Source organism: Podarcis cretensis (assembly GCF_951804945.1).
Source record: "Podarcis cretensis genome assembly, chromosome: 15".
NCBI lineage: Eukaryota > Metazoa > Chordata > Lepidosauria > Squamata > Lacertidae > Podarcis > Podarcis cretensis.
This window is the reverse complement of record NC_137185.1, coordinates 9,248,051-9,275,901: the sequence shown is the minus strand read 5'-3', so window position 1 is coordinate 9,275,901 and position 27,851 is coordinate 9,248,051. Positions and strand designations below refer to the sequence as shown.

Below are 27,851 nucleotides of genomic sequence, written 5' to 3'. Positions count from 1 at the left end.
TTTGGACGTATGATTAGCTCAACCCTCATGTTTTAATAATTTGGCGTTGAATGGCTGGCTTAATTCTTCAGCGGCCTGGTATATCTCCGTGGGAACCACCCTTACCCATACATGTATGCGCGGAGATCCTTTTAAGTCACCGGAATGTGCAACTACATGTTTTTTGAAAATTGCGTAACACAAAATTGCACTGATTACCTTGCAAGGAAGGAGACTGCCTTTGACCAGCCCAGAAGAGAGAGAGAGAGATCCAGTTACAGGAGGTGACTTCTGTTTTCTCTTCTCCATCCCCCACCCTGACCAGTCTCACGAGCCATCTGGGGTGACCAGTAACACTGGTTTTTCTGCTTCTCGAGTGCTGTGGAATGAGCCCGGGCTCTCAAATCAGCCCGCTCAGCAAAAAGCATTAGGCCTTAAATCGAAGGGGTGTGTATTCAGTAAGTGCTTGGGAAAGATGGACCACTGAGACCAGTCTGCACCTGGCCATAGTTTGTGGCACCCTGATAGCCAGTGGTAGTTTGCCGAGAAGTTTAGTAGCCATACCTTGTAGGGCCCAGCTACATGCTACCCATGTGAAATCAATATTAAATTCCATGTCAGTGCTCAGGGTATAATAGGAAACTGGTCAGTATAGTTAATAATAATAAAAAGGTAAAGGACCCCTGGACGGTCAAGTCCAGTCCAAGGTGACTATGTGGTTGCGGCGCTCATCTTGCTTTCAGGCCGAGGGAGCCGGCGTTTGTCCACAGACAGCTTTCCGGGTCATGTGGCCAGCATGACTAAACCGCTTCTGGCGCAACAGAACACTGTGATGAAAGCCAGAGCGCATGGAAATGCTGTTTACCTTCTCACCACAGCGGTACCTGTTTATCTACTTGCACTGCCGTGCTTTTGAACTGCTAGGTTGGCAGAAGCTGGGACGTAGCAACGGGAGCTCACCCTGCTGCTGCTGGGATTCGAACCGCCGACCTTCTAATCGGCAAGGCCAAGAGGCTCAGTGGTTTAGACCACAGCGCCACCCACTCCCTAGTATAGATTAGTTAGCATAGTATAGTTTGCCCTACTTATACCTGATTATTATAGTTCACTAACGAGATTGCCTTACCCTTCATGGGCCCACTAGACCGCTTTGATCGACAGAATTGGCACCACCACAGGTGAAGCATGATGCCCCTTCCTCAGTTGTAAGAACCAGACTGTTTAGCATGGCAGCGCTTTCCCTTTGGAACTCCTTGCCTCTTGAGATCGAGCAGGCGCCTTCGCTGTTCTCTTTTCAGTGCCTGCTGAGAACATTCCTGCTTAGAAATGCCTACCCAGGTGCTTTAGAAAGCTGAGGTCCTTTTAATCTGTTGTAGTATTCCAACTTTCGTATGCTTTAAAGTAGGGTTGTAAATCTCTTAATTTAATTGTTTTATCTTTCTCTAAATCACTTTGAGGTGGGGTTTTTTTGGTGGGGTGACCAATCAAGCTGTGTATAAACTTTATTAAACAAATACGTAGCTCAGGATTGTCCACAACAGGGTTTCAGGGTTTGAACCTAGGATCACCCCCATGTCTTCTGCCCTGCTCTCCACCATGCTTACCGCATGAGCAGCCAGCAACTCAACAATGTTTATTGTTCTTAAGGGGCAAGTGTTTCGTAGACTTTCCCAGTATGCTCATGAACTGAATGCATGGTTCCTGGGTATGTAAGAAGGCATCTTTTTCTGTATTTGCCACCTGCGGTGCTGTTTCTGTTCCCCTGCGGATCACCTTCTGCCAAAAACCATGTTGCTCGTCCTTCTGTCCACTGCGGCGGGATTACGTAACTTAGCGTAATTAATGGTGAAGATTGCATCATTCCACCCCACTGATTTTGGTTCAAAGGGGGTGTAATTGATTGTGTACCATTTGCTGACTGACTGAACACAACAGCGGCAACATGAAGTCCCACCTGCGTTTGCTGGGTTGTTTTCTGTTCTGGACAAATAAGTATTGGCCATTTCTGCTCCCTTTTTCGTCGGCGTTCTCCGATGTCTCTAAAGGCCGCTGGCAGGGGTGCCAACATGGACCTTTCTTCCCTGCTGAGGCCCAGATAATGCCCGTTAAGAAACCTTTCCTAGGAAGACTGCAAAGCCCCCATTGTTCTATGGAGCATGAGAACCAAACTTCTTGCCAAGAAATGCCAGCGTAGATGAGCCGAAGGCTTGTCAGACTAAACCGATTCCCAGTTAACTCTCTTTTTTTCTTTCTCTTTCTCTATACTCCCCTTTTGAAGAAGAAGTAAAGTATTCCCCGCTCAACTCTCCCAAGTTTTTAAGAGTTTCTGGCTCCTGCTAATCTCTTACTTGTCAGTCCTGGGAATGTGGGGTTGCCTCCAATGTTGACCGGCGACAGAGTACAGTGGTACCTCGGGTTAAGAACTTAATTAGTTCTGGAGGTCCGTTCTTAACCTGAAACTGTTCTTAACCTGAGGTACCACTTTAGCTAATGGGGTCTCCCGCTGCCGCACGATTTCTGTTCTCATCCTGAAGCAAAGTTCTTTATGGGTTAGTGGAGTCTGTAACCTGAAGCATCTGTAACCTGAAGCGTCTGTAACCCGAGGTACCACTGTATACCTTTTAAGCTAATGAACATGGCAGATCCGGGCTGCCTATATGTTACCAGGCCGGGTTCAATGCCTTGTCTTAATTTACAAGGCCGACAGCAATCTAGGTCCCGTGTATCTTAAGGATCTCCCGATCCCTTCTCTCCCCTGCCTGATCACTTTTGGGGGGTGTCCTGTGGTTCCCCCACAGCTCTGATGCATGGCTTGTAATGCCTAGAAGGCATTGCATGCATTCAGTGTTGTGGGCCTAGACCTGTGGAACTCTCCGCCACCAGTTTGTATTAGAAGACAGGCATCCTCCCTGCTGAACTTCAGACACACAACAAATGCTCATATTTCCACAGGCATTTTAAGGTAGTGTCCGGGTTTAAGTTCAGTTTTATGATGAATGTTTGTTTTGTCCTCTGCGCGGTGCATAGAAATGCTCGTGATTAAGCAGTAATTAAGTACCTTAAAATAAAATTTAAAACCAATACTTTTAGCTCCCATTTCAATTGGGGGGGGGGGGTGGCTGTACTTTTTCTCTGTGTTGACTGATCCAGAATAGCTGTTACATCCCATTTTCATGTTTGCAATTGCTAATGCCAACTAGGAACACGTGAAGCTGAACTATGCCAAGTCAGAAAAGTGTGTGTGTTATATGTACCGAGTCAGACCATTGCTCCATCTGCACCAGTGTGGTGTTACGATTAGAGTGTTAGACTAGGACCTGGGAGACCAGGGTTCGAATCCCTACTTGGCTATGAAGTTCACTAGGTGACCTTGGAGTCAGTCACCTTCTCTTAGCCTAACCTACCTCACAGGGTTGTTGTGGGGATGAAATGGGGGGAGGAGAACCACGTATACCACCTTGAGCTCCTTGGGAGATAAAAGGTAAAGGGACCCCTGACCATTAGGTCCAGTCATGGCCGACTCTGGGGTTGCGGCAGCGCTCATCTCACTTTATTGGCCGAGGGAGCCGGCATACAGCTTCCAGGTCATGTGGCCAGCATGACTAAGCCGCTTCTGGAGAAACCAGAGCAGCGCACGGAAACGCCGTTTACCTTCCCGCTGGAGTGGTACCTATTTATCTACTTGCACTTTGACGTGCTTTCGAACTGCTAGGTTGGCGGGAGCTGGGACCGAGCAACGGGAGCTCACCCCGTCGCAGGGATTTGAACCGCCAACCTTCTGATTGGCAAGTCCTAGGCTCTGTGGTTTAGACAACAGCGCCACCCGTGTCCTTGGGAGCTAAAGGTGGTATATAAATGTAATAAATAAATAAATTCTAGCTTAGTATTGTCTGCAGTGACTGCCAACATCTTTCCAGGGTTTCCAAAACAAGGTCTCTCCCAGCCCTCCCTGCAGATTTTACTCACTGATCTATAGTTCCTCCCCTCTTGGGTGGACTCTTGGGTTTTGATCCAGCCACGCTCTTGCATTTTTGCTATGTCCAGGAAAGGCTTCGGGGTACCTTTCCCTGTGCAGAGAATTATTATTACTTGGAATATTTCGGGGGGGGGGAGGAAGAGAGCATGAAATCATGTGAATCGTAGAATCACAGAATTGTTGAGTTGGAAGGGAACCCCAGGGTCATCTAGTCCAACCCACCGCAGTGTGATTCCTTAATGTGCTGCCTGAAGCATTGAGGATTCCAGACTAGGGAAGTTGGAGAATGCCAACAAAAACAGAAACTGGTCTAGAAACTGCTGGTGCTTGCTTATTCCTGCCGTGTTCAGAAGAGAAATGAGTAGAGTGTGGAATATGTAATGTAATGGCAACGGAACTTGCATATTTTTGCCCCCTCAGACAGCAAGACAATATCTGTTTGGGCGGAGGACGATACGCAGCGAAACGCAAACAGCGCTGCATGTGATGGATTCAGAATGGCCTGGAAAGCGCTGCCTTATTTCTCCAGTCCAGACCCAGATATATTTTTTTGCTACCTCAATGAGAACTGGGCCCCAGATCTACTTTCTGCCCCATAATTGTTCTTCTGTTGCTCTCTATTTAGTATGGATATCTGTGTGGAAGTCTCAACGTGCCATAGTAACTGGCCTTGGCTCTGCTATTCAGCCCCAACCCCATTTGTTTGTTTGCTTGACAAGGGCAAAACCCTTTAGCCGCAGTCCCAGGTTGCGTTGGTACGGAGCCCGGGCTCTGGGCTCTATTTATAACTTGGCTTCGGAGCCAACGCTGTCCTCCTGCTTTCAGTCTTCTTGCAGAGTTGAGGGTGGAAAAGAAGCACACTCTGCTGGAACTTTCTTCTCCAGGAGAACACGGAAGAAAACCCATCGCGCCTTGATTGCAGTCTTCCCTGGCAACGCACAGTTGGCGTCTGGTTTTCCAGAAAATGAAGGTCGCTGGCGGGAACTCCCAGATAATTTTGACCGCGGAAATGCAGCCTGTCAGATGTTGGTGATTTTTTTTTTTCCCAAAGAGAAACCACCCATGACTAAAGCAGCGATTCACCAAGGTGCTCTGCATGTGTTCACCCTGATTAAAAACTACCTTGGTCCACCTTCTAGGAAAAGAGAATGTGCCCCTTTGGAAAGCATTTTGCTATCCAGACCGTGAATTTCCGGAGAGCATCGCTCTGCCCATAGATTGCGCCGTTGCCTTTGGATGTGACTGGTTTTTAACACGTACTCCCTGGCAGGGGACCATGGGGAACGGCCTCTTTGCCAGCTGCTGCCGCTGCATTGCCAACCTCATCTTCCAGGTCCGTGTGGAGGGCTCATCGGACGAGAGATCTCCCCTTTTGCCTGTGCCACCTGCCGTGGCTCTAGAGGATGCCCGGAAAATCCAAGCCATGCTGGTCATCTCCAGAGCTTCCGAGGGCTCTGCACCGTACCCGGATATTGTCATGAGCAGCGTGTTGCACGAATACCTGCAGAGTGGGGCAGAGCCGCCCAGCGGCTTAATCGAGGGGAAGAGGGTGGAAGAGCCCACCAAGGCTTGCGTCAGGTGCCTGACACTCGTGGCTCCCGGCTTGCTGCAGCATGCACCGAGATCTTGTCTGGTGCATGCCCTCCCTGCCGACCTTGAGCAAGAATCATCGCGGCCTCCAAACTATTCTTGGCCGCTTGGTCGAGCTTCCAAGGCCCACGAGGTTCCTGGAGGTGTAAGCTTTCAATCAAACCAGCTGGAAGGCAGTCTGGGCAGTGGAGCAAATGCCAGGCACGGGACACCAGCTTCTGGGCTGCACCGGTGCCAAGGAACCATGGCGGTGAGCCAGAACGTGGCTCTGGGGCCCACGCCAGCTGATACTGGCTTGGCAGCTTGCAGTCACCAAGTCTCTGCTGCTGCCTTCGATTCTGGTGGACCCTTAAGGGGCAGCGCGCCGTCGGAGAAGCCTGCGCTTCGTCCATCAGGAGAGAAGAGCTTGGTTGTCCTCCAGGAAGTTGAAAGCGTGGAAGGAGTTGTGGATGCTAAAAGGGACACAGGTAGAGAGTTTGGCCTTGCACCTGAGGGGGAAGCTGGTCCACGATACAACCAAAGGAGGAGTAAAAGGGCATTTGTCTTGGGGCGGTTTCTACTACCTGCCTTGGGGTATATATCCTGTTTGCCCTGACTGGGGCCTAGTCTGTATGTAGCATCAAGTGAGGCTAGAGCCGGGCGATACTGGGTTTTCCACTTTGTGATCTTTCACCAGCTAAACATCGCAATACAGTGGAACCTTTATTCTCGGACTTAATCCAAGGCGTGGCTTCCGATTGGCTGCAGGAGCTTCCTGCACTCAAGCAGAAACCGCGTCAGATGTTTGGCATCCAAAAAACGTTCAGAAATCGAAACATTTCCAAGGTTTCAGTGTTCAGGAGCCAAAACTTTCGAGAACCAATGTACAACTGTATATTGATACGTCACAGTGTGTGAAATAAGGATAGAGCTATGTAGAGGCATTGGCTGGCTTCACGGTTTCCCCCACATTGTGATTTTTGCAAAGCACACACACACACACACACACACACACACACATCGTGATTCGCAATATATTGCCAGGTCAGAAATCATGAAACCTGATAATCACGATCTGGACTTGAAACCGGTTTTGGACACAAGGCTCTGCTTGCGATTTTAAAGCAGATACGTGTGAAGGAAGAGGAAGTTGACATGGAAGGCCAGGGATAAATGCGGGAATGATTTCCGACAGAACTCAAAGGCTGCTCCTGACCACATTATTCCCCTCTGGACTCAGAGTGGAGTTGCTCTTGACATAGCCATTGCAAAACCCAGGTAGTTTTGCATCAAACTCCACCCCACTGCAAAAAAAAAAAAAAAAAAAGCCATCTGATCCAGTTTTGAAGTGCCGGAAATGATGACAACAACACACTTATTATTCCTCTTTCCCCTATGCCCTAGTCCCTTTGTGAATAGAGAACATGGTTTCTTGAGCATGGAGAGGATTAGAGTTCGATCCCTGGCGCCGCCTGTTAAAAGGACAACAGGGGACTTGGCTGGGGGACTCGGCTGTTAAAAGGACAACAGGGGCCTGGGGGGAGGCATTGGGCAGCTTCTGCCGGTCAGGCCCCAAAGGCCCAGTGGGTCCAGGCTTCAGAGCAGGACGCCATGTTTGTTCACTCATTTTGCAACCCTTTCCATTGAAGCCTGGAGCATGTGTGTTTGGGTGCTGCAACGATTATGCAGCGTGGCTAGTTTTGGACTAGGACTCGGGGAGATTGGGGTCTGACTGCTCGCTGGGGGACCTTGGACCAGCCATGCGCACGTCAACTTAACCCTACCTCACAGGGTTGTTGTGAGGAGCAAGCAGAGAGGGCGAGTACCATGCATGCTGCCTCTTGCTCTGTGGAGAAGAGCTGAGGTATAAGCTTAGTAATGGCAGCTGTAGAGGATGCGTCAGCTTTCAAATTATTCAACTATGGTGAAGCTAGGGTGTGGTTTGGGTGGACTGTGGCTGCTCTTCACCAGCCCTGGTGGCTTCTAGATAGTTTGGACTGCAATTCCCATCAGGCTGTGCTGGCTGGGCCTGCTGGGAAATGTAGTCCGGAACATTTGGAGGGTGCCAGATTGGGCAAAGACTGGCTTCGGCTCTCTGTGTTTGCGTGTTCTTCTACATGGAGGAGAACGTACCTTATATATTGCAAACCTGGAATTTCCGGTAGAGACACACATGCATCATGTATGTTGATTTCCTGCACATTCTTTCAGGGAACAGGGGTTAATGTTTAATGTAGAAAGGCCAACCGCAGGTCTAGCTGTGCGGAGTGCCAATCAAATGCCTTTTTGACGGTTGTGACGGAGAAGGAACGGCTTCCATAGAAAAGCAGGCGGTGCCTGGAGATCAAACATCGAGCCAGAAAGAGGACTTGGAACCTTGACCTCGTGTCGGTGTGGTAGTTTTAACGTTTTCCTCCTGACGGGGGGGGGGGGGGGAGTCATGTGTTTTTTTAAAAAAACAACATTGTGGAAGTGCAGAAGCCGTCTGTTGTGTGTGTCTTTGGTTCACCCAGCATGTCTTAGAATTGTATAATTGGAAAAGGACCCTGAGGATCATCTAGTCCAGCCCCCTGCAAGGCAGGAATATGCAGCTGTCCCATACGGGGATCGAACCTGCGACCTTGGTATTATCAGCACCACTCTCTAACCAACTGAGAACATTCCACCTTGGCAGCCCTGGGCTAATAAAACATCAAATGTTTAAAAACTTTCCTATACAGGGCTGTCTTCAGATGTCTTCTAGAAATCAAATAGTTGTTTGTTTCCTTGACATCTGATGGGAGGGCGTTCCATAGGGTGGGCGCCACTACTGAGAAGGCCCCTCTTGCCTGGTTCCCTGTAACCTCACTTCTTGCAATGAGGGAACCACCAGAAGGCCTTCGGAGCTGGACCTCAGTGTCCGGGCTGAATGATGGGGGTGGAGACTCTCCTCCAGGTATACTGAGCTGAGGCCATTTAGGGCTTTAAAGGTCAGCACCAACACTTTGAATTGTGTTTGGAAATGTATCGGGAGTCAAAGTAGATCCTTTAGGACCAGTGTTATGTCATGGAAGCATAGAGTTGCAATCCAGGGATCTTTTTTTCCAGTGTGGGGCTTGAACGCATGACCCTGAGATTAAGCGTCTCATGCTCTACCGACTGAGCTATCCCAGCTAATGGAAGAGTCAGTTGAGGAATTTTGAATGAGCTTCCATCCGAGACACAGAAACATTTTTGCCAAAATTCTTGGGAGTTGTATTAGCAGATGTAGAGAATTGGCAATCCCAAAAAACGGTGTCCCTCCTTTTTCGTTGCCAACTCCCACAAACCCCCAACTCTTCTCTGGGGCAAAGAGAAGTCCCCACAGTCCAGAGGGCCACATTCGGGGAGGGGGAGTTCCGAGAGGGCCGCATTTGAAAATATCTTACGGCTAGCAAGCACGCTTGCTGCTGAACTTAAGCAGCGCCAGCCCTCGCACCAGCGTAGCATCGTCTTGATCTTCAAGGTTGAAAGACTTGCGTGTCTCTTTGAAACAAAACCCAAAAGAAACTTAACACCTGCGTGGCTGGCACACAGACGGGTTAATCTCTTAAACACGGATAATCCAATTGGGGATATTTCTGTTTAAACACAAGTTCTTAGAGAGACTGCTGCGTCCGACAAGAAGATGTCTTGATGGGCGGGTTTTGCAGAAAGCCAGGACTCTGGAAACCTGAGCCCGTTCTGGGAGCATTGCATGCATTCGGGCTATCAAGTGATGTCTGCCATTTTCGCATATCGTTCCAGCACTATAGCCGCGCTCTTCTTCTTCCCGCCCCATGTGGAACTGCTGGGAAGTGTGCCGGCGCTGTGGCTGCATCATGAGCACTGCGGGAAACCCCTTGGCCTTCCAGATGTTGCCGAACTACAACTCCCATCAGTCCCCGCAAGTGAGCCAGTGGCCAGGGATGGTGGGAGGTGTAGTTCCTCAACACCTAGCAGGCCAAAGGTTCCCCACACTGCAACATTTCTGCAAGACTTGCTGCATGAACAACTTTCCAAGGTTGCAGGTTCGATCCGTGGGTGGGATGGCTGCATTGCAGGGGGTCGGATTAGATGATCCTTGGGTCCCCTTCCAATTTCATGATTCTATGACATTGTCTGCATGCCACCCATAGAAGATCTGCACGTCTTCTCCCCACCCCCTTGTGAGGCTTGGCATTCAGCCGCTGAAATGTTCTTGCAGAGAGAAAAATTTGAGAACCACTGGCTTGGTGAGAGAGCAGATACTTTTCTGCATGCAATAGTTCCCTTGTTCCATCCATGGGGCTTTCAGGTGAAAGAATCTCTCGGAGGAGGAGGAGAGAGGGAGACAGATCAAAATGGACAAAGTTCAAGCTTTGAGTAAGGCAATTTCATGTGTTTATGCTTACTTGAGCTCACATTTCTTACTTTGTGACTGCTATTCCCCACCACCATCCACCACCCTTTAGCTTTTACTAAGGATGGAGAAGAAATCGGTTCAGTTCACAATGAAAGGTGAACCTACCTAACTCATGCTGGCTAAAACAAAGTCGCCCTTAGAGATTCGTGTTCCTATGAATTTTGCAAATGCTGTTGTCCTGCCAGTGTGTGCATCTGTTGTGGTACAATACACATGGAAATGCATGAACTGCTGAAACCAGCGCACCCAACTATTACTGAAATCAACGCAAATGCATTAGGTTAAGGGAAACGGCTCTGCAGAAAGATGTACGCAGGCAACGACCTTTGTGTGCGGCGGTTATGTTCCTGAGCCCTGCATGCAATCGCATAAGCCCATTCCGCCTCCTCCCTTCTGGCCATTTTTGGGTTGCGATGATGCACATGTCGATTGGATTGCACATAAATTGCTCGCTGCCTGTGTTGGGATGACTTGGCGCTAAGATGCTCGCGAATTTCCAAGGGAACTTTTTTTTAAAAGTCACAACCAGATGTGGGGAACTGAAGAGAAGGTTGGAAGATTGAGAAACTGAGCAGAGCCGAAATGGGCCTGCAGAAGGGGTCCCTATGCCTTTCCCATGCTCTGAACCCTCGGGATGTGATGGGACAGCTGTGGAAATCGGTTGTGCAATGGATTTTTAAGTATTCCAACCCCTGTGCAGGAATTCTGTTATGCAAAAGTTCACGGTGTTTCCACATCATCTGAAACTTCTCTCTGTAGGAAACAGTCCTGGAATGAAGGAACATTATTCAGGGTCTTGAGTTCGTTCATTTTAAATTGGGGGTGGGTGGGGCTGAGAGAGATCTCTGGGAAGGATGTTGCCTTGCAAGCCGTTCTTCTATCTCTCCTTCTCTTCCCTCTCCCTTCCCAAACTTACAGGACAAAGGTACCCCCTCCTTCATATGATTGCCCTTTGATCTTGCTGTGTTGCAATTTCTGGCTTCACGGTGTTTGTCCTTTTTGGCAAGGAGACGGCTGCTGGTCTGCTGCACCACCCTAGATTGAGCACCAGTGGTTTTTGAGTCTAGGAGTGCTGCATGCCTTTTCACCCACATAAAATCCCCCTTCCTTTATCTTATTTATTGAAGATCTCTGCATGCCCTCTTTCATCCTATTTAGGAGTCCAGGGCAGCAAACGACCGATAGTGTCACAGTCCAAATACAATACAGTGGTACCTCGGGTTACATATGCTTCAGGTTACGGACTCCACTTACCCAGAAATAGTGCTTCAGGTTAAGAACTTTGCTTCAGGATAAGAACAGAAATCGTGCTCCGGCGGTGCGGCAGCAGCAGCAGGAGGCCCCATTAGCTAAAGTGGTGCTTCAGGTTAAGAACAGTTTCAGGTTAAGTACGGACCTTCGGAACGAATTAAGTACTTAACCTGAGGTACCACTGTACAGTCGTACCTTGGTTTTTGAACAGCCTAGTTTTCAAACGTTTTGGTTCCCGATCAATCGAAACCTGGAAGTGAATGTTCCGGTTTTCGAACATTCTTTTGGAAGCTGAACGTCCAGCGAGGCTTCCGATTGGCTGCACCGTCTTCCTGGTGTTTACTCATAATCTCCTTTCTAGTAACTAAAACAGGATTTGACTGGCATCTTTTGCAGATCTGCTAGGGGGATGAATTTGGAACTTCGGCGTCCAAATCATGTGTGCTGTCCTCAGCCCTTGCACAAATGATTATCCGAGATTATTCAAAAGTTGAGTCAGCATTTGCTGAAGGCAGGGACTTCTCAGTGGTAGCACCAAGTTCCTGTAGAATGTAAGAGGGCAGAATTGTGATGCAATATGAGTATAGCCTTTATGGATCGGACTTAAAGACCCATCTGGTCCAGCGTCCTGATCTCAGTCGCTAACCAGTTGCCCTAGTGGGAAGCCCAAAGGTTTTGATGTTGTGTATTGGCCTGTCAGTTGCCTTTGGGTGTGTTTTTTGTAAGGTGCATTGGGAAGCATTGATACTCACATTCGCCACAAATTTGCAAGCTCCCAATCTGGTTGCCAGGGAGGATACGATTTGAAAAGAATAATAGTTGATCCATTGATTGGCAGGGTTGTGTGTTTCCCGCGAGCGTCACATAAATGCAGAATTGGCAGCACGAAAGAAGCATCCTGAGAACTCGACAATATGCAGCAAGTTTCCAGTCCTCAGTGTGCAAATTAGAACCTCTAGTGGCCATAGGGGGTGGGCTGTGTGGTACCCTCTTTTTTTGCCTTACTTGCATGAATTTTGCAAAGTTTATTTAAGTTGCACGACTTGGGAATTGAACTCTGCTCCCGTGGCGCTGAAAGGGACACCGCTTCTGAAAAGGCAAGCCTGCTTGCTTGGTCACACAGCCTCTCTTTCTCTCCGCCTCCCTTCCGCATGCTCTGGTACCTAGCGTGAGAATAAGTCCTCGCCTTCCGACTTTAAACTCCTCAAAGTCGCCAGAGTCCTCTAAGCCTCTGTCTTTGTAAGCTAAGGAACCATATGTGTGGTGTTCAGGGGGCGGGGAGGGAAAGGACTGCAGCTGCACAAGACTCTCTGCTCTCCCTCCCTTCCTGCATGCGCAGGAGGAAGGAAGATTATCAAGGTAACAATCCCTTTTCATGCAATTGGCAGCTCCTCTGCAGGAGTTTACAGATGCCTCAGGGCTCTGCAGCTCTGCCCACGCCCAGCGCCTGGTGATTTTAGTTAAATAAGTCTCTTCAAACTTCAAACTGTGAATGATTCTTACTCTTCAAAAAGAAGGGGGGGGAGAATTGCAATCCACTCCCTCCCTGCATTTTTGCCTCTTTTTGCTTTTAATCATTCAGTTAAAGCACTCCCCACCTCACTCCTACCCCCCCAAAAAATAGAATCCTGGAAACTGTACTGTGTTAAGAGTGCCGGGAGTTGTAGCTCTGTGAGGGGTAAATTACACTTCCCAGGGTTCTTGTTTTGGGTGCTTTAAATGTGCCTTTACTGTGTGATAGGCAAACTAAGGCCCGGGGGCTGGATCCAGCCCAATCGCCTTCTAAAACCGGCCCACAGACGGTCTGGGAATCAGTGTGTTTTTACATGAGTAGAATGTGTGCTTTTATTTAAAATGCATCTCTGGGTTATTTGTGGGGCATAGGAATTTGTTCATTCCCCCCCCCCCCCAAAAAAAAGATAGTCCAGCCCCCCACAAGGTCTGAGGGACAATGGACCGGCCCCCTGCTGAAAACATTTGCTGACCCCTGCTGTACAGTCTTACTCTGTTGGTTGCCTGTGTTTTTCCCCTCTTGGGGCATGTCCTCTGCCTCAGGCAGAGAAAAGGGCGTTGCTCATTTGGGCAAGGGAAAACGAGAGATAAGGCTAAACGTGCCTTTCTCGTAAGCGCCAGCTTGAAAAGGGGACGGGGAGAGAGAACCAGAGTGGAATTTGCAACCGGGCTCCTGGCCTAGCGCAGCTCAGGAGCTGCCTTTTCAGCTTGTGAACCACCAAGGCATCTGCTGTCACAATCGAGCCTCGCAGGGCTGGTTCCCTGTGGCAAGTTGGGATCTCCTGCCGGCGACCCACACCTGGGTGAGCTTTTGTGAAATGTGGGAAGGCAAGAGACTTGGTTTGAGCTTCTCCCTCCATCTCCTTGCTGTGCCAGGATTAGTGCTGTTTTATAAGCAGTGTGGTTTAGTGGGCAGTGTGTCTGGGACCCATTGGATGGAAGGGAGGAAGGCCAACAGTAGGTGGCGCCAAAGCCAACAGCAAGCAGATTCAACTAATTCCTGTTTTGTCCCCATTCCTCCTTGCTGATTTCTGCAAGGGCAACACTGAGACTAAGGGCGAGGAGGAGGTTGGCTGTGGGCAGACAGGTCGAATTGTTGTTTGAAAGGTCCTGCCTTGGACATTTTCAGAACTGGAAAATATAGCATTTAAACTCATGTCGATGACGCTTTTATCTGGTGTTTTTCATAATCGGGTGTTTCTGTTCCAGTATTTCTGACTGCTGGGAGAGTATCAACTTGAGGCTCCCGATCCCATGTGGTTTAGGGCAGTGGAAACTACAGCCATAACTCGGAAGTCGAACGGAATCTGTTCTGGAAGTCCATTCAACTTCCAAAATGTTCAGAAACCAAAGCGCAGCTTCGAGTTCAAATAATGTTCGCAAACCAGAACACTCACTTCCGGGTTTGTGGCATTTGGGAGCCAAGATACAACTGTATTTCTTTTCCAGAAAACCGAGACCGCTGCCGTATCAATGTCTTTTAGGGTCTCCAGCTGGCAAAAACCTAAATTGGTCTCCCTTTCTTTTCGGCTAGAGCAACCCCCGCCCAGCATAACCCTGATGAATGGTGATGGCTTGCACGAGAACCACAACGAGGAGACCAGGCAGAACGGCCACGAAGAAACAGACCACGCAGACGATGGGAACGACCAAGAGGTTATTGTCATCCAGGACACCGGTTTTACGGTCAAAGTCCATGCGCCGGCAGTCGAACCTTTCCCCCTGCAAGTGAGTGTCTCTGGAAGTACTTCTGGTCTAAATCTCCTTGGCTGGCCCCCTTCCTCTCCGGGTGTACAAATTGGGTCCGCTGTGTTTCATTGCTGTTGCTGGTATTGCCTCAAATCTGTCTTCTCCGATAGGGTACCCTCTAAATTATGCTGGGCTACAATTCCCATCATACCTGACAATTGTCCATGCAGGCCGGAGCTGATGGAAGCAGAAGTCTAACAACATCTAGGTCACTATTTCCCCAAACTCGGATCTCCAGCTGTTTTTTGTACAGTGGTACCTTGGGTTAAGAACTTAATTCATTCCGGAGGTCTGTTCTTAACCTGAAACTGTTTTTAACCTGAGGTACCATTTTAGCTAATGGGGCCTGCCACACCACCGCCACATGATTTCTGTTCTATCCTGAAGCAAAGTTCTTAACCCAAGGTACTATTTCTGGGTTAGCGGAGTCTGTAACCTGAAGTGTCTGTAACCTGAAGCGTCTATAACCCAAGGATTCGGGTGGTGCTGTGGGTTAAACCACAGAGCCTAGGACTTGATCAGAAGGTTGGCGGTTTGAATCCCCGCGATGGGGTGAGCTCCCGTTGCTCGGTCCCAGCGCCTGCCAACCTAGCAGTTCGAAAGCACATCAGAGTGCAAGTAGATAAATAGGTACCGCTCTGGCGGGAAGGTAAACGGCGTTTCCGTGCGCTGCTCTGGTTTGCCAGAAGTGGCTTAGTCATGCTGGCCACAAGACCCAGAAGCTGTATGCCAGCTCCCTCGGCCAATAAAGCGAGATGAGCGCCACAACCCAAGTCAGCCCCGACTGGACCTAATGGTCAGGGCTCCCTTTACCTTTACCTTACCACTGTACTACAGTTCCCACCGTCCCTGATCACTGGTCCTGCTAGCTAAGGATGATGGGAGCTGTCATCCAAAAACAGCTGGAGATCCAAGTTTTGGAAACCCTGATTTATAGGATACTGCATTGGGGAAAGCTGCCTTGGATCCCAATTGCCTAAGCCCAGAGTGGCTAACCGGGTTTGCCGCCATTTTGGCGTTTGCGTTGGGTGCCTCCCAGGTGTCCTCAACTTGATCAAGAGCTCAGGTGACTGAAAGAGCAAGCATATCTCTGAGGGGAGCCCATCTTCTGGAGCCAGGGGGTGGCTATTCTGCAGGTAGATCTGACCCACCAGCCCTTAGTGGTGGCTTAGAAGAGACTTAGGCTTTGAGCCTGGAAAGGGTAAATATGCAGGTTTGGTCTTCGTATGAGACAACTGCATATTCCTGCATTGCAGGGGGTTGGGCTAGACGATCCTCAGGGTCCTTTCCAATTCTGCAATTCCAGATTCTATGAAACTCAACTTAAAGCATCTCAGGTTGGCTGCATCGATCTGTTATGCAGTAGACTGAGGAACGTACTGCCCTGGCTGCATTTGAACATATTTCATATTCAGAATGAAGAACGGGTATTAAATAGTAGTAGTGGTTGTGGTGGTTGCAATAATAATAATAATAATAATAATAATAATATATGCATCAATTTTGTGTGGGTACCTATTTGGACACCTGGAAGGCTCATGCGAACTTACAGGTTTAAGATCCATGCATTGCTGATACTAACTGTTTAAACACACCTAATAATAATAATAATAATAATAATAATAAATTGTTGTTGTTTTATTTATACCCTGCCCATCTGGCTGGGTTGCCCTGGCCACTCTGGGCAGCTTCTGACACATATAAAACATAATAAAAAAAAATTCAAATGTTAATATTGACAATCTGATCTAATGCAAAAAGTCGCAATAACTTTAAAATAAGAACAACTTCTATCAGATAAAGCAATATTCCATAATCCACTGGAATATAATAGTAAACAGTAAAATGAAATGGCACCAAATAATAGTTAAGCCGTTTACACCTACGAGTTACGATAAAGAATTGCTAAACTATAAAGAGAATTAACAGCAAGTCACAATGCATAAAATGCCGCAAAACATACAAAACCACGTGAAAGGATCAAATTGAGAAACAAGGACACACAACTTATAAAATTATTTTTTTCTTTTTTTTTTAAATGTCCCTGAGCTCCTTTTCTCTCTTCCCGGGCTGCCTTTGTGGGCAGGGAGGAGAATGTCAGTGAAGCAGCCTTTGCAAGGGAAACTGAGGCACACACAGGGCAGAGGGAGGAATTGCTTTTCTCTTCAATATGCTGCTTCTGCTGGTTCCAAAATAAGCTTAGATTAGCCAGTGTCCTGCTCCTGCAGCAGCAGCAGCTTACTATAAACCACCTCCAATCTAGGAGCTTAACCTGATCAGTCTGGGTGGCCTTTGTCCGGTGATAGCATTTATCAGGCAATTCCTAGCAGGGTTCTATTTTTATTTCTATTTTATGGTGGTGGTGGTGAAAGGAAGAGTCCATTCCAGCATCCCTGGGGAACGTGCGGAGGGCTTGATACACAGCCTCGTGGCGCACGCAGCCGAAACGTGTAAAAAGCAGGCTGCGGTGCAGGCAAACTGTTTTCTTGTACGCAGTCTTTTTTTGTTCCCAGTGGATGCAGGTGGCGCTGTGGGTTAAAGCCTCAGCGCCTAGGACTTGCCGATCGAAAGGTTGGCGGTTCGAATCCCTGCGGCGGGGTGCGCTCCCGCTGCTCGGTCCCAGCGCCTGCCAACCTAGCAGTTCAAAAGCACCTCCGGGTGCAAGTAGATAAATAGGGACCGCTTACCAGCGGGAAGGTAAACGGCGTTTCCGTGTGCGACTCTGGCTCGCCAGAGCAGCGATGTCACGCTGGCCACGTGACCCGGAAGTGTCTCCGGACAGCGCTGGCCCCTGGCCTCTTAAGTGAGATGGGCGCACAACCCCAGAGTCTGTCAAGACTGGCCCGTATGGGCAGGGGTACCTTTACCTTTACCTTTACCTTTAGTGATGTACCGTGGAACCCCAGGAAACTGGAGTCAAACTGTGCATTCAGGAGCTTAAAGAAGGAAGGCAGTATAAGGACCCCTGCCATTTGGGGGGGGGTGACTGTGGAGTTGCTATGGACTGGTGCAGGGATCAGCAAACTTTTTCATCAGGGGACCAGTCCACTGTCCCTCAGAGCATGTGGGGGGCCGGACTATATTTTTTTTTTTGGGGGGGGGGAAATGAACGAATTCCTATGCCCCACAAATAACCCAGAGATGCATTTTAAATAAAAAGACACATTCTACTCAAGTTAAAACATCAGGCAGGCCCCACAAATAACCCAGAGACACATTTTAAATAAAAGGACACATTCTACTCATGTAAAAACATGCTGATTCCTGGACCATCCGTGGGCTGGATTTAGAAGGGATTGGGCCCCAGGCCTTAGTTTGGTGGGTGGTTTTTGTGTGTGTGCGTGGGTGTGTTTTGCAACATGCCATTGACGCAACAGTAGTGCAATAATTGGTGGTGGGTTTATACTGGGCCATCCACATATCATTCTATTTTGTTAGTGGTTCTGCAATGCTCTCCCAGTTTTACAGAGGGGCACTTGGGTGCTGTGGTGCAGGAAAAGTGGGAACCAGAAGGCAAAACAAAGCTCTGGGGTATGTACCAAATGGGAACGAAGCTGTGTGCCTGCACCAAAACGTTTGCAGGTACAGAGTGGTATGGGTAGCGATCCATGCATAACTGCCTGGATGCGACCATAAGCACAAACCATCCAGAATGCACTGTAAAGGGTGTCTGGAGCAACCCCCTGTCTCAGTGGTTAGAGCCCCTGCTTTGCATGCAGACGGTCCCAGGTTCTCTGACACCTCCAGGACCAAAACAATAAACTTTAGGAAGTAGGTGATGGGAGCAGGTCTCTGCCTGAAAGTGCTGGGCAAGAGGGGGAAATGAGACAGGGTCATCTCACTGCTAGTTCAAAAGCTATGGAGTTCTTTCTTTAAGGAAGAAAAACAAAACTCTTCTTCCCTTTTAACTTTTAAAATATTTTATAAATGACCTTCCCCTCCACGGAAAACCTCCCTAAGCAAAAAAAAAAGTCTTCAGTAGATGCCTAAACGTCCTGACACTCAACACCTACCTAATTTCAACTGGGAGCTGATTCCAGAGGGCTGGAACTGCAACACTAAAAGCCCATTTTTGTTTTGTACAAACTAAGTTTGTTGTTTTTGTTTCATGTGCGATGAACCTTTTTTGTAAGCCAGTTTGAGTTGATACCGTTCTTCCCTTTATAAAAAAAATAAGTATATGTAATCTCTGTGTCCTGGCTTCTCTTTCAAGGTATCCCCCCAAGAGATGGTCCAGGAAATCCATCAGGTGCTGATGGACCGCGAGGACACCTGTCACCGAACGTGCTTCTCCCTGCAGCTGGACGGCAACGTCCTGGACAACTTTGCCGAGCTGAAAACCATTGAAGGGTTGCAAGAAGGCTCCGTGTTAAAAGTAGTTGAAGGTAAAACTTGGGAGAACGTTTGCAGCCTCAGATGAGTGGCATGAAAGTTCTTAAAACAAGAGGCTACCTATAAATTGCAGGTAGGGAGATTGTGGCACCCCAGATGCTTTTGGAATAAGACTCACAGCGACTGATGCTGTTGCCATTGGACCCCTGCCCATTAGTATCCTCACAACATGAGGCTATTATTATTATTAATTAATCAAATTTGTATTCCACCCTTCATTCAAAGATCCCAGGGTGGTTTACAACATACCCAGAGTCTCTCCATCCCTTGTTGTTGTTGTTTAGTCGTTTAGTTGTGTCCGCCTCTTCGTGACCCCATGGACCAGAGCACGCCAGGCACTCCTGTCTTCCACTGCCTCCTGCAGTTTGGCCAAACTCATGTTTGTAGCTTCGAGTACACTGTCCAACCATCTCGTCCTCTGTCGTCCCCTTCTCCTTGTGCCTTCCATCTTTCCCAGCATCAGGGTCTTTTCCAGGGAGTCTTCTCTTCTCATGAGGTGGCCAAAGTATTGGAGCCTCAGCTTCAGGATCTGTCCTTCCAGTGAGCACTCAGGGCTGATTTCCTTAAGAATGGATGCGTTTGATCTTCTTGCAGTCCATGGGACTCTCAAGAGTCTCCTCCAGCACCATAATTCAAAAGCATCAATTCTTGGGCGATCAACCTTCTTTATGGTCCAGCTCTCACTTCCATACATCACTACTGGGAAAACCATAGCTTTAACTATACGGACCTTTGTTGGCAAGGTGATGTCTTTGCTTTTTAAGATGCTGTCTAGGTTTGCCTCTTCATCCCTACTCGCTCTCAATTCATGCACCACTGTCCCACACCCATTTACACACCCACATGCCCAGATAAGAGCTCCCTTTCGTGGACCTAATAGTGCCCGATAAAGTTTTATCAGTTGTAAGGTCCAGCTCACTTTATCTGGAGGAAAGAAAGCTAAATCGCTAGCCACTAAGCATTGCACAGAGACTGGGGGGAAACTGTGGATTCTTCAAAAGGTTATTGCACACACATATATAAGTTAATTAGCAGGGTTAACTTAAACCAAACAGAATGAAATTCAAGGAGAAATCAAGGATGAACTAATAACTGGAATAATGAAGAAAATGCAGTGACAGAATTTTAAATAATATAAGGGAACCTCAAAAGAGAGGAAGTCGAACTATTTCTGTTAATTGTAACATTGGATTTGTATTGTTAAAATATCTTTAAACTGGAAAATATTTTTTTTTTAATAAAAGCTAAGCACTGCACAGCCATGCAGCAGACCTTGACCCAGCCATTTGCACACACTGAGCTGTTCCTCCTTAGGCAACCTGCTTGGCTACTATGCTGGGCAGGGAGAAATGTGGAAATGCAGCAGAGATAGCCAAGGACTGAATACACTACGGGCCAGATTTGGCCCAATGTCTCATAGTTGCCCACCCTGATATAAAGACTGTTCCTTCAAGCGCTGCCTTGTACCTCCCTTGGCCCATCTGTGGAATACTCATTCATGGAAAAGGAGCCAGGATTAGCTGTGAAGTCACTGCCCACAGAGGAGAAATCCTAAAAAGGAAGCCTACTCAAAGGCCTCTTTTCAAACATAATATTTTTCTCCTAAGTGCATACCTAGGACAGAATGGTTAGAGACAGTCATGGGCCCCCAAGGTCACCCAGAGTTAGCTTGAAGACTGGGGGAGGTCTTGAACCCGGGTCCTACCCAACGCTATTCAACCAGCAAAAGTTCCAGCCATAAGTAAGATACCCATGGCCATTGGTTCTTCTGGTTGGGGCTCATGAGGGCTGGAACAGAACATCATGTGGGGGTTGGGGGGGCGGCTTGAGTTTAACATTGCTGGACTAGGGCTGTAGAAACCTGCCTTCACGACCCCCATGTAGCCATCAAGCTCACCAGGTCAGCCAAGCATCCCTCGGGTTCTTCAGAAAGTGCAGCCCCCAGAACTGGACACGGGACTCCATATGAAACCCGGCATGCTCCTCAACCCTTTTTTCTTTTTCAACCCTTCTCCTTCTTTCCTTGCAACCCCCAAACCTTCCCAGAACCCTACACAGTCCGAGAAGCTAGAATACACGTCCGCCACATCCGAGACCTCCTGAAGAGCCTCGACCCCTCGGACGCTTTCAACGGCGTCGACTGCAACTCCCTGTCGTTCCTCACCGTCTTCACCGAAGGGGACCTTGGAGGTACGAGAGAGATAGTGGGATCGCGGTTTCCCTGTTGCTTCTGTTTCGGGAGGCTATGCTTTGCTTTGTGTTCCCCTGGCCTGTTAAGCAAGGTCAGGGTTTCGCGATCGTGGGTCTCCAGCTGTTTTTGGACTACAAGTCCCATCATCCCTGACCACCGGTCCTGCTAGTTAGGGATGATGGGATTTGTAGTCCAAAAAAAACAACAGCTGGAGACCCACGATTGAGAAACCCTGTCGGACCAAGGGGGGATTGTGTTGGGATTTGATTAGATGCTAGGAGAATATGCATTTATTAGATATTATGCTTCCTTCCTCACTTTAGTGAGTTCAGCAGAGTTCCATCCCTTTGCAGCTTAAAGGCAAGTTTGGATAGGCTAGTTTTAGCTTTTTGGTATACAGTGGTACCTCAGGTTAAGTACTTAATTTGTTCTGGAAGTCTGTTCTTAACCTGAAACGGTTCTTAACGTGAAGCACCACTTTAGCTAAAGGGGCCTCCTGCTGCCACCGCGCCGCCGGAGCCCGATTTCTGTTCTCATCCTGAAGCAAAGTTCTTAACCCGAGGTACTATTTCTGGGTTAGCGGAGTCTGTAACCTGAAGCATATGTAACCCGAGGTACCACTGTATTGGTAATCCTGGATGTTTTAAGGCAAACTGGATTTTCCTGGCATTACCCCCCTCCCTTCACCCCTTAAAATATAACATTTACTCAGTATAGGTCTTGAAGAATATCAAGATTACAGCAGCTTGGTGCAGGCAGGCTTAAAATGTGTAATGGATTTACTAAGACATACAGAAGTCTAGCTTAAAAATTGAGTCTGAGCTGGAGCTCAGAGTTACAGGTGTTCTCACGCTGCAGACATAGTTGGAAAGAGTTTGCACCCAGAAAGGGAGGAGCATCTATAGTTAGCATGCTGTTCCTGTCGAGATGCAAAGGGGAAGTGACCTCATGGAGTTCCCTCTAGCAAGTTTACAGGAAAGCTCTGTGAGCCTCAGCCCCTTCCCCTTCAGGTGCCTATCTGGCAAAGCATGAATTGTTGGTTTGACTGCAACAAATATAGAAGGAAAGCTTTTGTTTCTTAAGGAAGCGCATTCTGGCATGTGAGCTGTCGTCTGAAGGGGTGTAACTCAAGTTTCGGGACAAGGACTGAGAATTGGTAACCTTAGGATGCTGCTAGACTCCCAGAATGCATCAACCCAGACAGCACTGGATGATGTAGTCCAATATCTTCTGGAGAACTGCAGCTTTCCCACCTCTTGGAACTAATGCAGGTGGCAGGGAACATTTGGCCCTCTGGTTCTTGCTGAACTACAACTCCCAGCAGGCATGGCCAAAGGCAAGGGGTAATTTCCCACCTCTTAGGACTGGCTTCCTCAAACTTGGCTCTCCAGATGTTTTTGGCCTACAACTCCCATGATCCCTAGCTAACAGGACCCAGTGGTCAGAGGTGATGGGAACTGTAGTCTCAAAACATCTGGAGGGCCGAGTCTGAGGAAGCCTGTCTTAGGAGTAAGCATTGGGTGTTTTAATTCAGGGTCCCGAGAATGAGCTTGTATCATGAAGCAAGTCTCTAGGCCAGGCATAGGCAAACTCGGCCCTCCAGATGTTTTGGGACTACAACTCCCATCATCCCTGACCACTGGTCCTGTTAGCTAGGGATGATGGGAGTTGTAGTCCCAAAACATCTGGAGGGCCGAGTTTGCCTATGCCTACTCTAGACCTTGTGGTCCTTTCTCCCCACACCCAGCCCCAGTGCAAAAAAGAAGGTGACGATTTTGCTTCTCCCCTGCCTCTTGATCGTGCTGACTGCTCTCCTGTTCCCCTCTGCTTTGTTCCAGACAGCGGCAAGAGGAAGAAGAAAGGCGCAGAATTGGAGCAGATTGATTGTACCCCTCCTGAACATATCCTGCCAGGGAGTAAAGAGCGGCCCCTCTGCCCCCTTCAGCCTCAGAACAGAGACTGGAAGGTAGAGAACTAAGAACTGAGCAGGGGGAAGCACCAGGCTTGCCCCACCTGGGCCAGCGCCTTCCCAAAGGCAGGACATCCACCTGCCTGCCCCCTCATCCCCCCCCCCAGGTGATCATAGCTCGGGGGCAGGGCATCTGTTTGGTCCCAGGTTCTGTCCCCAGCTAGAAGGACTCCCTGGCTGAAACCCTGGGGGGTTGTGGCCCATTTCAGTGTATCATAGGAAGGGGACCCTGAGAGTCATCTAGTCCAGTGTTTCCCAACCTTGTGCCTCCAGCTGTTTTTGAACTACAACTCCCATCATCCCTGACTAGCAAGACCAGTGGCAAGGGATGATGGGAATTGTAGTCCAAAAACAGCTGGAGGCACAAGGTTGGGAAACACTGATCTAGTCCAACCCCCGGGTTGAATCATTGCCAATGGCACCTGATTGGCTCTCTACACACTCATGCTCATTGGCTACATTCAAATCTAGGAAAGCTGCTGCATATCGACCTGAGCAATTGTGCTTCCTTTTTCTGGCTATAACCTTTGATAGAATACAGATAATTGAACAAACTTTGTTGCATTACATTCTTCATTGAATTCTCTTTCCATTGATACATACCGTATTTTTCGCTCTATAGGACACACTTTTCCCCCTCCAAATAAAAAAAGGGGAAATGTGTGTGTGTCCTATGGAGCGAATGCAGGCTCCTTGGCTTCAGCGATAGCAACGCGAAGCCTCCGAAGCGCAGAGGGAGCGCTCCCTCCGCGCTCCGGAGGCTTTACGTTACCTTTGCTGAAGCCTGGATAGCCGCCTGAAGCCTTTGGAGTGCAGCAGGAACTCGCACTGTGCTCCGAAGGCTTCGGGTTCCTTTTGCTGAAGCCGGGAGAGCAAGACTCTCCTGGCTTCAGCAAAGAGGGAGAGCTGCACAGCGCCTCTTCAGCCAAGCGGGAGGAGAAATGGAAGGGGCTCCGTTTCTCCTGCCACTTCACTGAAGGGGCGCTGAGCAGAGAGGAGGGGATTTTTTTCCCTCTTGTTCTCCCCCTCTAAAATAAGGTGCGTCCTATGGTCGGGTGCATCCTATAGAGCGAAAAATACAGTAATTTTATGGTATTACTGCAAAAAGAAGTGGTGTTATGAGCCATCAGATCTCAGAAATAACACTTTTCCCCCAAAAGGTTTCCACAATTTTGGCCACTAGCGTATATAACAGGACAGTCGTACCTTGTTTTGCGACCGGGATCTGTTCCAGAGCCCCGGACGCTAGACAGAAAGGACGCATGACAAAGTGCCGCTCTGTGCATGCATGCACGCGGAACAGTTTGCGCTTCTGTGCATGCACAAAGTGCGATTTAGCGCTTCTGCGCATGCGCAAGCAGCAAACCCGGAAGTAACCCGTTCCGGTACTTCTGGGTTTGCCACGGACGTTCAACGAGTTGGACTCAAAACGAGGTACCACCGAAATTCAAAACTAGTGTGCTGGGAGACAGATGTTCTAGGGTCACCTGTTCCCTGAGAAGCTAGCTTTCCACACACACACACCTTTCTTTTCCCACTCCATCCCTCTCTCTCCCCAAAGCCTCTACAGTGCCTAAAAGTATTGACCATGAGTGGCTGGAATCCTCCTCCCGGAAACCGCAAGATGCACGGAGACCTCATGTACCTGTATGTCATCACGATGGAAGATCGCCATGTGAGCATCACGGCCTCCACCCGTGGCTTTTACCTCAATCAGTAAGTGGCTAGACAGGCTTGATTTAAAAAAAAAACAAAAAACCATTTACCGTATTTTTCGCTCCATAAGACGCACTTTTCCCCTCCTAAAAAGTAAGGGGAAATGTGTGTGCGTCTTATGGAGCGAATGCAGGCAGGAGGCTCTGACAGCGCTCCCTTTAAAGAGTGTGCAGAGCGTGTGTGCGGCTCTTGGGGGCTTTTCCCCGAGGAGGGAGAAGGGCAGCCCTTATCCCTCCTCAGGGAAAAGCCCCTAAGAGTTGCACACACACTGATGGAATACGCAGAACTGGATAAGTTAACAGGGAGGATTCGGAACCGACGAGACCAGAGATTCACAGAGGACTGGAATAAATTCACAGAATATATTAAAAATATATGTGATGAACAGTTAATGTTTGTAAGTTTTCAAGAAGCTTTGTGAGAATAATTGGTAGAAATATTGCTTAAATAATATGATAAGGCAAATAATGATATAGTGCAATATTAAATTGAGAAATGTGGAAAAAAGTGATAATACGGAGAATTGTCAGACATGCTGATGGAAGTCCAAAAAAAGCAGTTGGTGATAATTGGATGTTAAATTTTGTATAAATTTATGTTGGAAAAATTAATAAAAATTATTTAAAAAAAAAAAAAGAGTTGCACACACACTCCGCACACTCTTTAAAGGGAACGCGGTTCTTGGGGGAGCCTTAGCCGTGCGCAGCTTCTCCCGGGCAGGGGATGAAGGCTCCCCTTGTTCGGGGGAGGCTGTGTGTGGCTAAAGAAGAAGCCAGGACAGCCAGTGGGATCGCTGCGCTGCGATCCCGCTGGCTGTTCTAGCTTCTGGCTTAGCTGTGTGAAGCCTTCCTCAGGGGAGCGGGGGGCCTTCATCCCAGTGCCCTGCAGAGGCTTCGTGGGGCTATCCCTGGCTTTTGCAGGAGGTGGGGGAAGAGAGAGAGCCCCCAAGAGACGCACTCCCTTTAAAGAGCATGCGGCCAGTAGGTGCGCACCGATCCCGCTTGCTCTCCTGGCTTCAGGAGTATCCCCGCACAGCCTCCTGAGCGAAGATGGAGGAGTGCTCCCTCTTAGCTCGGAATGCTTTGCCTTCCTTTCTTGTTTTCCTCCCCTAAAAACTAGGTGCGTCTTATCGTCCGGTGCGTCTAACAGAGCGAAAAATGCGGTATCTATTTGTAAAACATATAAGGTACATATAAAATCAGGAGTTAGTTATGCCACGACTGCAGGCAGGATTATTTATGCTCAGAAATGGAAAGATTTTCAGTACCAACCAAGGAGTGGTGGCAGACTAAGCTAACGGCTGATGCCGAAATCGCAGACCATACGGGAGCAATAAAGGAACCAAGAGGAAAGAAAACTTTATCACAGACTGGGGGGAAATTGTGGATTATTTGAAAGGCTGTTCCTTGCGATGTTCTTTGACCAAAATATTCTTCCTGTGGCTTCTCTTTTCAGGTCCACGGCCTACAACTTCAGCCCTAAGCCTGCCAACCCCAGTTTCCTCAGCCATTCCCTGGTCGAGCTTCTGAACCAGATCAGCCCAGCCTTCAAAAGAAACTTCGCTTCTCTGCAGAAGAAACGGTAACCTTCCTCTCTCTCTCTCCACCCCAAGCTCTTGTCTAGAACAAACTTTATCCCAAACGTAGGTCTCTAGCTGGTGTGGTGTTGTTGTTTTTGACTACAACTCCCATCATCCCTAGCTAGCAGGATCAGTTGTCGGGGATGATGGGAATTGTAGTTCCCAAAAAAACCTGGCGACCCAAGTTTGGGGAAACCCTGGTCCAGAATGATGACATTGTATTGGTTTGTTTTGTTCTTATTATGCACTTTGTGGTTTTATTCTGTGAACCTCCCTGAGATCTTCAGATGAAGGGCGATAGACAAATTTAATAAATGAAATAAAATCAATCTTGTTTCCTGCTCCTCCAAATACAAACCTCAAATTTCTAGCCTTTTGAGGTGGTTGGAAAGATGAGCTTGAAAATGTGGAGGGCACCAAGGTCCATCTAGCACAGTCATAGAATTGTAGAGTTGGAAGAGAACCCAGGGTCATCTAGTCCAACCCCCTCCCCTAGCTCAGTAGGTAGAGCATCTCCTTTGCATGTGAGTGGACCCAGGTTCAGTCCCCAGCATCTGCAGGTAAGACTTGGGACAGTCTTCTTGTCGGGAACCCTGAAGAGCTACTGTATGCCAGTGTAGACAGCCTTGAGCTAGGTGGACCCAGTGGCCTAACTCGGCTTAAAGCACCTGCCTACATTTAATTTTGGGATGCGGGTGGCGCTGTGAGTTAAACCACAGAGCCTAGGACTTGCTGATCAAAAGGTTGGCGGTTCGAATCTCCGCGATGGGGTGAGCTCCCGTCGCTCGGTCCCTGCTCCTGCCAACCTAGCAGTTCGAAAGCACGTCAAAGTGCAAGTAGATAAATAGGTACCACTCTGGCAGGAAGGTAAAAGGTGTTTCCGTGCGCTGCTCTGGTTCGACAGAAGCGGCTTATTCATGCGGGCCACATGACCCGGAAGCTGTATGCTGGCTCCTTCGGCCAGTAAAACGAGATGAGCACCGCAAACCCAGAGTCGGCCATGACTGGACCTAATGGTCCAGGATAACCGACTGCTTCAATGTTCTTCCTCAGCAAGTAAAATGTCCAAAAGGGTACACAGGATACTTTTGGTTCAGCTTTCACTAACCAACATCCTTCAGCTCACTCTCTGCAAAACACTGCATAAGACACTTATCTTGAAAGGCATATTGCCTCAAGTTTGAGCGATTCTTTGTGATGTTATACTAGCCTAAAAATCCCTCACTTTGGGATATTTTCTTAATTCTTATTAGTTGGTGACACCATGCATTTATGGTTTCCATGGCAAACGGGCAGATAAAGGTAAAGGGACCCCTGACCATTAGGTCCAGCCGTGGCCGACTCTGGGGTTGCGGTGCTCATCTCACTTTATTGGCTGAGGGAGCCGGCGTACAGCTTCCGGGTCATGTGGCCAGCATGACTAAGCCGCTTCTGGCAAACCAGAGCAGCGCACGGAAACACCATTTACCTTCCCGCTAGAGTGGTACCTATTTATTTACTTGCACTTTGATGTGCTTTTGAACTGCTAGGTTGGCAGGAGCAGGGACCGAGCAACGGGAGCTCACC

General features: G+C 48.5%; 1 protein-coding gene across 3 annotated transcripts in view; it reads left to right on the top strand.

Annotated features, from left to right (window-relative positions):
• The window catches only part of CLUH (clustered mitochondria homolog), a 75,535-nt gene that overhangs the window by 19,393 nt on the left and 28,291 nt on the right, over positions 1-27,851 (top strand). Inside the window, exons 1-7 of one of the 3 annotated variants that reach the window (XM_079955372.1) lie at positions 5,217-6,012; positions 14,224-14,417; positions 18,652-18,823; positions 20,877-21,020; positions 22,860-22,987; positions 24,552-24,706; positions 26,162-26,287. In XM_079955372.1, the coding sequence (XP_079811498.1) occupies positions 5,232-6,012; positions 14,224-14,417; positions 18,652-18,823; positions 20,877-21,020; positions 22,860-22,987; positions 24,552-24,706; positions 26,162-26,287 (1,700 nt within the window). In that variant the 5' untranslated portion in view covers positions 5,217-5,231. Of the gene's footprint in view, positions 1-5,216; positions 6,013-13,358; positions 13,493-14,223; positions 14,418-18,651; positions 18,824-20,876; positions 21,021-22,859; positions 22,988-24,551; positions 24,707-26,161; positions 26,288-27,851 lie in introns of those variants that run through there. The other 2 variants (XM_079955374.1, XM_079955373.1) reach the window with 2 other exon arrangements.